The sequence below is a fragment of the Centruroides sculpturatus genome, unplaced genomic scaffold (assembly GCF_000671375.1).
Source record: "Centruroides sculpturatus isolate CEXI.00-Female unplaced genomic scaffold, Cexi_2.0 scaffold256, whole genome shotgun sequence".
Lineage (NCBI taxonomy): Eukaryota > Metazoa > Arthropoda > Arachnida > Scorpiones > Buthidae > Centruroides > Centruroides sculpturatus.
In genome coordinates this window covers 303,965-318,316 of record NW_019384583.1, presented here as the reverse complement: position 1 = coordinate 318,316, position 14,352 = coordinate 303,965, and the positions used below count along the sequence as shown (strand labels likewise).

At 28.7% G+C, this 14,352-nt stretch overlaps 1 protein-coding gene across 1 annotated transcript; it reads left to right on the top strand.

The window, feature by feature from the left end:
- Positions 1-2,827: 2,827 nt before the first annotated feature.
- LOC111624518 lies at positions 2,828-14,326 on the top strand. Its single transcript, XM_023367368.1, has 26 exons — positions 2,828-2,898; positions 3,011-3,065; positions 3,137-3,275; positions 3,340-3,537; positions 5,638-5,777; positions 5,860-6,004; positions 6,077-6,242; positions 6,308-6,573; positions 6,634-6,824; positions 6,886-7,159; positions 7,219-7,366; positions 7,435-7,556; positions 7,619-8,563; positions 8,632-8,676; positions 9,215-9,691; positions 9,754-10,101; positions 11,169-11,654; positions 11,818-11,916; positions 11,977-12,131; positions 12,205-12,346; positions 12,405-12,653; positions 12,719-12,991; positions 13,060-13,188; positions 13,500-13,744; positions 13,808-14,102; positions 14,165-14,326. Exons 2-26 carry the CDS (start codon positions 3,012-3,014, stop codon positions 14,221-14,223), a joined length of 5,790 nt encoding a protein of 1,929 aa, XP_023223136.1. The 5' UTR covers positions 2,828-2,898; position 3,011; the 3' UTR covers positions 14,224-14,326.
- Positions 14,327-14,352: the final 26 nt, after the last annotated feature.

The window sequence follows — 14,352 nt, the reverse complement described above, 5'->3', positions numbered from 1 at the left end:
AAATCTAAAAAAAAAAAAGGAAAAGAAAATTTCCTTTTGAACAACCGCTTCGTTGATTTTGATCTTTACGAAACAACAAACAGATGTGTCATTTAATAGTATTTTATCTTATCATTTCAGGATATTCTAGAAGATTCTTATATAAAATCCAGCTGTACGAATATTTGCAAATTTAAATCTTGTAAAAATACGGATAAATTATGATAAATTACGGCTAAATTAGGATATCCGCCTTGATGAATGTGCTAATTTAATTAAATAGCAACGTGTTATAAACGTACAAATTTAATAAATCACGAAATTTTACTTATTTCATAAATACATGTTGCGTTAAAATATAAAATTTATGCTAAACTGTAAACAAACTAATTAATTTAATAATTCAAAAATCGTTTAAATTTTAATTGCGATCGCTTACTCATCAGCTGGCAACACTTATTCGAATTTTTAAAAATGCGTTCTTTTGCCGATTGATCAAATATCACGTGACTCCCATTGATAAAACTAAGCGTTGCGTCATTTGACGTTTAAATTAGCGTAGTACACCCAACAATAATGGCGTACAAATGACATTTTTAAGTTAATACTGTATACGACATGAGATGTTACATACGCTATTAGTTACAGCAAGACTGAATATTTACATCGCTTCGTCAGATCCCGTTTCGCGTATCATCCTTGACCTAACTAAAAAGTAAATAAAATGTTAAATATGTCATACGTGGTTTATCACATTTAGGAAATTTTCTTAATATTCTTTGTAACGAATTACATCGTCCATATTTTCTTCTTTAATTTCAATAAACACGCATGTTTATTATTAATTTTCTCGCATCATTTTCTCGATACGCGTGTTTAAGTATGTTACTTTCAAGCAAAATTTGAGAAAATTAAATAAATTATTAATTATAAAAATTTTTTCTACAATCAGAGATTATTATGAAAATTATTATTATTATTATTATTATTTGCCAATTATCTTGTAATTATACATAATTTAGTTCATTGCATAAGATTATGAATAGTGCCAGATTTACTCGTATGCATAAACTAAACAATCTACAGCTTAAGGCCTCATACCACGAAGTTATAACTTAGGGCCTCGTGTTTTTGCTATCTGGTGGAAGACATGGGCCTCGTATACGCTAAATAATTTACATAACTATGTTCATTTATTTTGGCTTACATAAGATTATGAATATGAACTATTTTTATAAATAAAGACTCATAATAAAAGTTATAAATATACAATTAAAATTATCATTTATATAAAAATACATTTTTAATAACTGTTTAAACATATTTTAGCGCTTCTAATTAAATTACGATCGCAATTACTTTATAATTATTGCAATGAAACTAAAATAATTTAAAAATTCGTAAAACTCTAAAGGAAATAAACTTTTTTTTCTTTTAAATACTTAAAAAAAATCACATTTTAATTCACAGAGATTCTTTTAGTTTGATTTAATCTTACTAATTTGAATAAATTAAAGTAAATATATATTTAATTAAAGTAAAAATTCGAAAATATAAATTTAATTTATTTAAATTAGAATATTTATCACAAATAAATAATTAAATAAATAAAATAAAATAAATATCTACCAGAGAGAAAGGTGAAGCGCTGATGTTTTCGTACTGAAGTGAAACTACTTTGAAAATGTTTTCATGCCTTGGGCTGTGCTGGATTCCATAAGAGGCGCCCTCTACCAGATTCTCGGCGAAGTACGTAACACTACAAACCTCCCCCAAGGTAAAAAAAAAAATAATAATAATAATAAACAAATAAAAAGATAAATTATCGAACATAAATCTTCACTTCGCTTCCTGATTCATGAAAAAGTTAAAGGCGTTCCTACTATATTGATGTGTTTATAATAACTTTCGCTTACAGTCTTAACAATAATAACAATAGCAATAACAATAATATTACACTTACTGAAACACCCCATTTACTGATCTTATAAAATAGCTTATCTGTCTCATTAAGAATAAGAAAAAATATAAATAAAATGATTTTATTTATTTTATAAACACAAATATTTTTCCCTGTATTTTGTGGTTGTAAATCCCTCAAATTTTAATATTTTTTAAAGTTATATTTGTTGAAGTAAAAGGGTCAATTGCGTTACGTTAACATAATAATATACACAAGTCAGTCGATTCGGTTTCAGGATAGTACAGTGTACAGTATAAGATACACTATTACGTCAATTTGATGTCATTTTACACTTCCTCTGTTATAATATATATAACTTACATATAAGCTGTGTTAGAATAGATTACACTGTTATATCAAAATAGTATACGTTATTACGTCAGTTCGATGACGTCTTCGTCTTTTTTAAATATATAAAAGCCTATATTAATGGGGGCACATTTAGTGTCATTTTACACGACCCCATTATTAAAAAAATGTAGGAATGACGTCAAATTTTCGTAAATGTATGCACTATTCTAATAATGCAAATGTTCCTTTTAAGACTTATCCATTATAAATACTATATAATGGCTCTAAACTTTAATTATTTTCGTTTTTAGAATAAATTAAATTCTAAGCATTTTTAAAAAATTGATCTTTAAAAAATATGCAATTAAAATATAAATTATTAATTTAATAATATTAATAAATATTTAATTATAAAATAATTTTTTATCAATTAAAATCGTCATCACATTCCGAATTCTTATTTATTTTTTAAACATTTTTTACACTAATTTTTTAATTTTTTTATTGTTTTACTTATATAGCTTATTATTTAATAATTAAAATTCTGATTCTGAAAATTATTTCGTTACTTTTATGTGTAATTTATTTGCATAAACATACGCAATCGTTATTCATTTATTGAGTGATGAAGGGCAGATTCGCTACAAAATATTCGAAGATAACACGTACGTATGATTTAATCTATCAAAAAAAATATGATTTTAATTAAATTTGAGTATCTTTAAATTACTTTTAATAGATATAAAACTCAAATGTAATAAAATTTGTTTAATTTAGGATGATCAAGTGGTGGATTTTATGGTGGTTGATTGGTGTAACTTACAACACTAGAGTAAGTGTTCTATAATAAATTCAACTTTACTTCTTAAAAATAAAAATGAAATTTTCTGTTTGTCGTTATAGGAACCCTTTTTAGATAGACTAAACAGAGAATTAGATCGCATCACTATCGAATTAATTAAAAAATTCGATTCTTATGAGTTAGATTCTGATGACTTCATGTATCATTACATTCCCGACACCAATACGGGGAATAGGAAAGGTACTTTAAACATCATTTTAATGCTTTATAAACATAAATTTTAACATTAATTTTATTTTTGTAGAAATTTCGATTGATGCATTTAATATTTATAAAGTTCTTGAGATTCCTCAGTTTAAAAAATGGCGATATATCAGGTTCAACAATGCGGATTACGTACTGGCAATACAGCAACATAGTTTGTCTCTATGGCGAGAGCCAACATTAAGTGAATCGTCTCAATTTTTTGAAAATAACCGTTTTTGGCATGAAGAATTTGATGGTAATTGCATAAATTAATGCAACATTTAGGATAAGTTGTTGGCTTAAATCGTACCTCCACAAGAAATCGATTAGTACACAAAATGTAACTCGTAAGGTAAATCAAAATAACAAAATTGTAAGTTAATTCTAATTATTATTCTCTATTAAACTTTGTCACAAACGAAAATTAACAAATAATCAAGTCATCTTAATTTCAAGATTTAAACAAAAGCAAAATTTCGGAACGTTGGTCTTTAATCGTACTTCGATGTTCCTAATTCGTCCTTAGAAGAAATCGTAATTAAGTAACAAGAGTCTTGTTACTTAAGTACGTAGTACGTACTGTAACGTTGATCACACCTGTAAGTCGTCTTTTCAACTCTTGTACAAAACTTGCTCCCAACCTTGGCATTGTGTACGTTAAATCGGGTTTCTTTATTTTTATTGCCCATAAAGCGATATCAACTAGAATATTCATCTTTCTGTTGTTTTTTTCTTTGTGTTGTTTTCGTGATTTTTCTTTAAGTTTTTCCAAAGAATCTTTATCGAAAGTTCAAGATTAATTTTTTTTTATTCTAATTTATTTTTTAAATTTTTTATGACTAGAAGGCGACATTTGTGGTTTAGTTCTTCGTAATCTTTAGTTTTATACTTAATGTAGGTTCTTTTTTAACTCCTACAGTTCGGCTTATAGGAGATGATAAAACTTCAAATTGTACTCTTAAGTCTAAGGGGGACTTGCTATTTTGGCAGTCATCAGTGGACATTGAATGCTGCTGAGATGCTAATCCTCAAAGATTTTTTGCGTCTTCTACGTTCTGGCTTGTAGACAGAATGAATGAACGTCATTGATTCTATTGATCATTCTCGACTGCTGCTTACTCCTTATTTCTTTTGTAACGATCGTAAGGATGCAAGCCACATGGCTCAAAATCATTTTAAGCAGTCTCTAGATATATTAAAGGATATGCTATTCCTAAAATCTCAGATATGTTCAATTGTTTAATTAATTACCCTCCCCAGGTGATTACGCATCAAAATTTTCGGAAAATTCATTAAAATGATGCTGCAAAGACTTAAGACTTTGTTCAGAAGTTGGATTTAATGTTTGAGCTCGTAGGTACAACATTACAATTTCATATTCCCCGGCTCGATTAAAGCCTTTGCAACGAACAATTTATGCCTATTCTGGTGCTCTCAAAGATAATTCACGGTGATTTCTTGTAAATGTGTGAAACTATCATCAGGGACATTTAGCAGGTTGAAAAAATTAATGATCTAATTTTTCTGAAAGCAAACGCTAAATTATGTAAATTTAATATCAAACCAAAGAAACAGAATTCTAATTTTAGGATATACAGTGGAATCTTTTTATAGTATTACTAACTTGAGAGGACTTTACGAACTCTGAACTTTCGTTAAAGTTCAGAGTTTAGAACAGTCGTTTACCAGTTACAATAGCGACGAAGAAAATATTCCAAATGTTAGGTCTTTTCGGTCTTCCAACTCTTTTGTACTTTTTTCAAATATGTTTTAAATGTTGGCTTTGATATTTTGTAAAAACATCTGGTTAAACTTCATGATACCATTATATATTTTTAAGTTTTCCCCATATCGCTTTTTTGCAACCGTAGTACTTTTAGACATTTTCATGTAAAAAATTACTCGTGCATTGTATTTTCCGATTATTCTAAAGCAACTGGCAAGGATATGAATTAAGCGCACAGATCAAGTTGACATCAATCATGCTAGAAAAGAATAAAATTATCTTAGACGCCTTTTCTTATTGCCAAAACATTGTCAAAGAAAAAATCTTAACTCACGATCGTACATTTTTTGCCAGAATTATCGATTATCAACATAAAACCTTTAAAATGTGAGAAAATATTGAGAAATGAAGTAAAACAATTCTTTTTCCAATATTTTTGCATAGAACAATCTTCACACACCCTTTGCTTCTTTCATAGGGTGGACTAGTTGATATATTCATCCGATGTGTTAGTGCAAAATTAAAAAAAAAAAAAACCGAAAAAGTGACTGTACGATTTAGGCACAAATAAGATTTAAGCAAGTTCATACCAATGGTAAATTTTAATGTTTTTTTCCCTTCATCTTTCAGGTGTAGTAATAGATGCTCTTATGTGCATTATAGAAATTAAATATAAAAAGATATTTCATCTGGCAATGATCGAATGCAATTATGACTGTTTTCTGAGAGTTTTTCAGTGGAATGACAATATGGAAACAATGATTCTCGAGGTTTTTATTAAGTTTTTTTCTGTTAAATTATTTAAAATTATGAATTATGTACAAAGTAATAATATTGTATGGTTTTTTTAAGACTGTGAAACCGTTAAAGATGAAAGGCACGTTAAAACCATTGAAATTATGCCATATTAAATCTCATTACGAGTGGGATCACTTCTCTCTGATTATTCTCTTCGAAAACTATCGAGGAATTGATAAGATCATAGAAAAGAGCAATGGTATGTTGATTGAGCGAGTGTAATTTCCTGTATTGCTTGCTTAATAATAAACGAACCCTTTTTTCCTTATAGATGATACTAAAACTTTCGTAACGATTTTTCACGCAATCTCTCCAGACGCAGTTGACATTGAAGTGTTTACTGTCGATGGACTCGATTACATTGCAATGGCTACACGTACCGCAGTGCATATATATCGACTAGATTATTATCTAACACGTGCAGAATATGTGAATTCGTGAGTAGATTCTTAAGTTATTTCTAAAGATATGCTTTTATTGAAGAAAATATTTAATTTTTTAGAATAAAAGGAGCGAAGATTAAAGATATAGAAACTTTTAGGTTGGGTTTTAAGCGTTTCTTAGCAATTGCTGGGAGTTATGTACAAAATTTATACGAATGGACAACAGATGGCTTTTTCGTAAAGCAGAATTTTTCCGAGAATGGTGCAAAGCAATGGTTTAGTTTCTCCATCCCAACTTGTAGGGATGAAGTAATATTGCTGTTATTAAGTAACAAATTATCTGTATTTGTATGGCATGGAGAAATGGGAAGATTTATCAGAGCAGGTAAATCATTTGATCTTGTAGCATTTTGTAAGCTATATTTTTATTGTGTATAATTTCTAGCAAAAAATTATCCTGAATTACTTCCCATTCCGGGAACTATAACTAGTTTCGAACACATGAGGAAGCCGTATCTCTTATTCTTTGAAGGAAGAAAAAGTTCTCTTGTATCCATCAACAGTACTCTTATGGAAACTGATAATCCCGTATATCAATTCCTGAGCGTTATCTCAAAAGAAATGAATGAATTAAAGGTTTGTTAATATCTCGCTAATTGTTCTGAGATTAAATTTTTAATTTCCAAAATCATTTTAGGATATGCTTCTACAACAAGAATATAATATAAATTTAATTAGTAATGTTTTAAACCATGCCGTAAAACCGGACACAGAATTGCTACGTGTAACACAATATTTTAATAAAATAACGATCTTTGGCACCCTTCTTGCTGAAACTATGACTTATCAAAATGCCAAGGTTAAAGATTCTGAAATAACGATGGACGAAGCAAAAGGAAAAATCGAAGAGTTTAGAATAACACTGATAAATTTGGAGGATTCTGTTGATCATCTTAGTCACGAAACTAATGGTAAGTGAAGGAAACAAATTCGTCGAAAATAGAATCTTATTAGAAAATATCTATTGCAGATTTTGTTTTGATTGGGGAAGATTGTGAAATCACTGGAGAAAAGAAGATAAATGGAAGCTTTGATATCTCAGAAATAATCACAACCGATTTGTATTTAGAAAGAGTAAATGATATCAACGTCACTGCTTTACAAAATACCTTATATCTGTAAGATCGTTTTTTTAATTATTTAAATATATCTATAGAAAAATTCTAATGTTTTAATATATTTTAAGTGCTCCCGGAACAATCACTTTTACAATGCCTTTGTTAATAAACACGCTTGAAGTTGAAAATCTGAATGGTCTCAACATAAACAAAGATGTTATGCTAACAAATTTCCATCAAACCATAACAGGTATTTATTTATTTTTTATCTTTACATCCTTGCAACAATGCTACAATTTTTAAATATTTCAGGATCCGTTAAATGTTCATCTATTTTAACTGTTAACGGAGATATTACTGTAAGTGGTACAGTGAACGATTTGAATATCGAAAAAGATTTAGTGATTTTTAGTAAAGATCGTGTTGTTGATATCCCTCTTCAATTCGTCGAATTGGTAGAAGTAATGGAAGAAGTGGTGGTACCAATTATTGATGGAATTGTTGTAGAAGAACTGAACCGTACTTCATTTAAAAAGGTGGGTGATCAGCATGTAAGAGGGAAACTGAGCTTCGAAAAACTTTTAAAGTTTAGATCATTAGAAGTACAGCAAATAAATGGGAAATTTTTGAATTTTTCAAATTTTGCAAGAACTGATAGAACTTGTATCATCGCGGGGGAGACAAGTTTCGAGAATGTAATTTTTAAAGAAACTCTGATTGTTGAAAATTTAAATGGGCTTAGAATTCCAGATGATTTAGTACAAAAACATAAAACGAATATGATTCTTGCGGAGAAAATTTTTAGTAACGTTATAGCAGATGACGTGCGAGTTTTTGGAAAAGTGAATGGTCTAAATTTACCTGGAGACGTGATTGTTTTTACTGTGGATCAGAGAGTGGAGGAATATCAAGTTTTTACTACCGAAGTCATAATAAATAATCTTCAAATAATCGGGTTATTTGATGGAATTAATATAACTCGCCTCTACAGAGAATGGAAAGATTTCCAAGGAAGTTGGCACCTTACAGAAAGGGGGTCTTCTATAAATGTAGAACAGTTACTCGGTTTGAATGGAACATCATTTGAGGAGTTTTATCACGATTTAATATTTATTCATGACGAAGTTGTTGAAATTACAGGATCGTATAGATTTATTGAGTCTTTTAATGTCGAAGACGTTGTGCTTAATGGTAAAATTAACAGTTTTAATATATCGAAAGACTTCTTGTTAACTAAAGGTGATCAGTTTATTAAAGGTAAGATTTATTTAATTTCTTATTCTTTGCTGCTTTCAAGAGCTAAATATACATTTTCCGTTTTGTAGGAAAGAAAACATTTAAGGGTTTTGTGACATGTGAAAAGAACCTAGGTATTGTATCCTTATTTACAGGATAGTCCAAAAATCAGGTAACCGAAAAAGTTTATTTTAACAACGGATAAAATGGTTAAACTTTAATAACTGCACATTCGTGACTCAATTGCTCCAGTTCCATGCGAATGGGATACAGTATTGGTTTTAACTTATGAAGTATGAATTACAAACTTTCAGATCAATGATTTTCCCTTGCAAAATTGATTAAAGCATAATAACTATGCAGTAGTGAAAAAATGTTTTCTGGGCGCTAAATCACCCGCTTCTCAAGTGATTTTACATATTAACTTAATTTTTATTTTTCACATTTTTATCTAAATCCAGTTCTTGCAGTGTTTACTTTTCTGAAGATTTTCACTAAAGAATGCTATAAAATTTAAGATAACTTTGAATATTTCCTCTAAACTTTAATCTCGTTTCTACTAACGAAGCTCCTCTTTTACTATTAAAACGGTTGCGTTTTGGGCTATCCTGTAGTTTGCATTTTTTTTTAAATCGTAAAACTAGAGTTGTAATATTTTTCTAATATTTTCAGAAGGAGAAATAAAAAATGTGGATTTGAAATACCTAAAAAGTAATTCTATATCTCTTAAAGAAAGAAATGTGTTTCCTATAAATATAACTTTTGAGAATGTACAAGTATTGAATGACTTGGTGGTTGCAAGTACAATCAACTCGATAAGTTTTCATGACGATGTAATGCTCAGATCTATACAACAAACTGTAACAGGCAAGAAAACCTTTGTTGAATCTTCTGTGAATAACTTGACAGTTGACAATCATCTTCAAATAGATTTTATTAATAACGAAAAAGTAGAACGATTACTGCAAGAAAGGATAACATTAGATTCGAATCAGGAGTTAACAGGGATTTATCAAATTTTTCACGCAACTGTAAACAATTTGAATGTTTTAGGAAGTTTAAACAATTTGAGGGACTTCAGAGAGTTCCTTACTAGTATTGTATCTTTAAGTAAAAATGAGAAAATCTATGGAGAGAAGACATTCACAGGTAATTATAAATAAATCATATAATCTCTTTTTCCAGATGTGTTTTATCACTTCTAATTGCAGGAACGAGTCAATTCTTATGTAATGTCACTACACGCTATGGAGTAAATGGAATAAACTTCGCAGATATAAATTCGAGAGCAGTAAAAATAAATGGTGTAATTAAATTTATGGATACCATGAAATTCGAAGAAATCTTAGTGAGAGGAAATCTTTCAGCACGTATCGTGAATGAAGTGGATATTGAATATTTGCTAGAGAACAGCGTTATGCAAGGAAGTAATGCTACAATCTACGGTAAAACTGAATTCTTAGAGAATTTTTCCATTCGAGGAAATCTGTACGTTGTTTCTATCAACAATATAGAATTTTCGAATTTCTTAACGAAAAATACAGAACAAAATATTACAGGTAAACTGACGTCTATTTTTCTACAAATATAATTATAACACATCGGATTGATTTAAAAAGCAAACTAATGCTTTTTGAATTTAATCTTATTTTCAGACTTTTGCAAATTGATATTCGAGTAATTTAAAACTTGAGAAATAAGAAGTAACAAAATTTTACTATTGTAATATTTTTAAAATTTTAAATATCTAGTTTACAATTTAAATATAAATAGAGTAGTTAATGTATTACTTGGAAAAACCTGAAGACTAATCTCATGAAAAACGAACAGTTTACTCGAGTTCATATTTCATTTCATATCAAATTAAACTGTTTATACAGTTAACTATTTTCTATATCTTTTATAACATGTACTATACACATTAGTAGTGTGTGTGTGTGTGTATATATATAACTAACAATTCGTAATTATCACTTTTGAGAACTAAAATCTTTTGTTGAATATTTTCACATTACTCACTTTCCTGGAGAAATTTTAAATATTGATACTTTGAAGCTCCATCTTAATGTGGCATGGCTAACAAAATCGCACTTAGATGGATCTTTTTTATATAACAATTCCATGAGACACTGATTACACTTCGCAAGGTTAAAGACTAATATTTCATATAAATCGTTTTTAGCTTTTTAGGTTTTAGTTTATTATATTTCGTCTATAGTGATAGTAGTAAAAACTATTACTATAGACTAAATATAGAAAATTTTAACCATATACTGTATATCAAACAAGGTTCCGTATAAATATTTTTGAAAAATATCGGAAGTTCAGTAAAGGTGTTTTGAACATTATACAAGTAACTTTAAAATTTTGTAATAAATTCAATTTTGTTTTTTTAAAATTAAAAAAATTACAGTAAAATGTATAAGCCGAAATCGCACGGTACCGAATATTTTTTCCGTTTAGGCAGGTTTCCGTTTTCAGTTTTACTGCGTAAGTAAATGGATTTATTATACAGTACTATACAATATGCTGGTCTGTAAGAAGACACTGTTAAATTTTTATTATACATTACGTCTAATTTACAGGATGATACGATCATTTTATATTAATTTTTTTCATTTTATAGGAATATTCACTTTTGATAAGGTTGTTTTAAATGGCCATTTGGAAGTTTCCACTTTCATATCGGAAATAAATATAACAGAATTGAACGAATCTGTATTAAAATACAGAGAATCCATCTCAATTCATGGAAATTTAAATTTTTTGGAAGAAGTTATAATTGAAAACTTATTGGTTACGGGAACGGTCAACGATTTAAATGGAAAGATCGTTTTCGAAAACGTGACGACTGGCGATCCAATTTACGTCGAGGAGGAAATCTTTGCTGAATATATAAATGATGTGGCTTTTTGTAATATTGCACAGGACATCGTTACCATTCATGGGCAACATCGTATATCTAAAAGTTTTAATTTTGATCGGGTTATAGTGCGCAGTAATGTGCATGTCGATGGAAATGTCTTAGTAAGGCAATATGTTAATAATATCAATATTCAAACATGGTCAGAGGATGTAGTCTATTCGAATAAAGAAGTTATCAGTATTACAGGTGAGTTAAAACATAATCGCTTTATATAAGTTATTTTTAAATAACGAAATTATTACGAAGATTGCTTTTAGCCCTTGGTATAATAAAATAAAATAGACTATCTACCTCACATTAGTAGATATCAATTATTTAAAATCAAATTAAAATAAGCTCTAATTCTCAGGAACGAAGACTATTGAGGGTAACGTTGAAATAAAAAATTTGTATGTGAAAACTGTAAACGGAATTCCTTTTGTAGACTTTTTACTGGTTACATCTAAAGGTAAGTTTGCTTGTCTTCTCCTCCCGTCAATCCTGTATAAAGACTGTTAATTTTTTTCAGATACACAAGTGATAACAGGCAAGAAAACATTTGAGAATTTGCATATTAACGCGGACATTCAACTGAAAGGCTTCTTGAATGGTTTGAACATATCGGATAAACCAACTTTTCCAAACTTTATAAATGAAATAGGAGTTTCATTAGTTCATTTAGAAGTAAATAAGCTAGCGTTTCTTTATGCTTATATTCTTTTAATTAGACTTTATAGCAATTTTCATTTTATTTTAGGGAACTGCTATTTTCTTTAAAAATATAAGGGCTAGAACTGTGCATGGAATAAATCTGCAAGATTTAATAACATTAAATAGCGAACAATTTATAGAAAGAATGACTTTTTCGAAAATAAAAATCAATAATATAAATGTGACAGGTATGTGTACTCGTGCTTTTTAAATGTTATAAACAAAATTTACAAATGATCTTTCTAGGTATTATTAATGGAAGAGACGTTTATGAAGTGGAAAAATTTTTTAAAGATGACCATATGGTTACAAGCGTTCACACGTTGATCACGTACGATATAAGCGTAACAGAAAGTTTCAATGATCATCGTCCTAACATTATTGTTAATGATATAAAAAGTTTCTCACTAATTATAAGAAATAGGAAGAAAGTAATTGAGAGGATCATAAGAAATCAAACTTTGACAATTGAAAGAATAAAACAAACTATAAAAAGTAGGTTTCTCTAAATCTTTCAAATATTAATTTATCTGTAATAACAATTTTTTTCTTTTTTTTAGATTCTTTTACCGTGTTATATAAATTCGTAGATTGCAATCTTTTGCAAGTGTCCTCATTTAAAGTAGTTGCCGATCAAAACACAAGAACAATTCATTTTTATCAATTGCCCGGTAGCGAAAAAGTGATTTCTTTCTCGTTTGTTAACGAAACACATGACCAAGAACAAGGCTGTCACGTTAGTAATATTAACATTTCCAAAGAAAAAGCTAGATTGTTGTTAGAAAGTAAAAAAATTAACTTGAATAGATTCAGGTCTTCAAAAAGAGCAAATTGTAAGTATTTTTTTGTGATACTTCCTTAAATATTTAACTTTTTTTAAATTCAAATGTTCTTTTAAAAGATATTTTAACAACGGAATTTGAAGCCACTCACATCGCCATAATCGAAAATGTAGCCAAATTGATCGTGGTTCATAACAGATGCGTCCTTTTTTCAAAAAATAATGCGAAAGATTTTAAAGACTGTAAAAGTAAGAATAAGATATTTAACAGATTGAAATCTCACTAGGAGACATTAACACAGGATTGCCCAAAAATCAGTTTAGGTTTTGAAAATATTAAAAATGAGATCATTGTTCAATTTACGAAAATATGGTTTTAATATTAATACTTTCATAAATTTCTAATTTTCTTGCAAAAATTGAAGTGATTGCAAAAAATACGGTTAACTGTTTTTTGGGTTATCCTGTATCTATGAACCTCACATAAATCGTAGGCTGCGTATACTATTAACTTTATAAAAAATTTTTGTTTTGAAAATGAAGTTTCTATTTTTTTATAGATGTAACAAGCGTAGAATTGTTTTCTACGAACTGGAATCTCTTCGTAGTCATCGGCAGGGTCTGTACTCAATCCTTTTGTCCTTATGGACTCAGTGCAATTTATGATAAATATTTTAGAAAAATGCAAATCCTTCCCGGACGCAAAATAGAAAACTTATTATACTTTACTAGAAGTATTTATCATTATTTATTGTTTTCTGATGAAAACTTCAAAAACGAATCGTTAGAAGTGTCTTCTGTAAAGGTATGTCTCTGTCTTCCTATTGTGATTCTTATCACTTTTACAACTTATCTATTTTGTATTCAGATTTATAGAAATAGAAGAAATGTACTTCCATTTGTTCTATACCAAAATATTCCATTCGAGAACGCAAAACATGTCAAACTGTTTGAATATGGCATTCAGCGCGAGCTTTATCTCATAATAGCAAATTCTAGTTTCATCAATATCTATAGATTTGAAGGAGAAAGCGGTTTTACTAAAGAATTTCCTATTTGGATTAGTGACGTGCAAGATTTAGACATCTTATTCATGGACAATCAACTATACATAATTGTTGCCGGAAAGAAAAACTCGATTTTATTAAAAGCTATCTCGAAAGGTAAACGAATTTAAATAACTATATAATAAATAAATAAATTTAAATATTCTAAATATTTTCAGGTTCTCGTGGAAAGAATTTGCCTTTGGAGTGTCAATGTTACTCAAAAAATAACTGTTAACTTGTTCTATTACGCGTTTCAAAAAATTAACTGTTAGTTCTTTGAAGAATTTGTTGACAAATTTAACTGTTTAAAATAGTTTACTCTTTCAAATAAACAAATATTGAGAATTTAAACGTACATTTTTTT

What these genes read in the sequence shown, in the direction of transcription:
- LOC111624518 (XM_023367368.1), top strand. Translation starts at nt 3,012, where the DNA reads ATGATCAAGTGGTGGATTTTATGGTGGTTGATTGGTGTAACTTACAAC. An exon ending in GTCTTCAAAAAGAGCAAATT is followed by an intron (nt 12,992 to 13,059) that starts GTAAGTATTTTT and finishes TTCTTTTAAAAG; the next exon opens with ATATTTTAACAACGGAATTT. An exon ending in ATTAAAAGCTATCTCGAAAG is followed by an intron (nt 14,103 to 14,164) that starts GTAAACGAATTT and finishes AAATATTTTCAG; the next exon opens with GTTCTCGTGGAAAGAATTTG.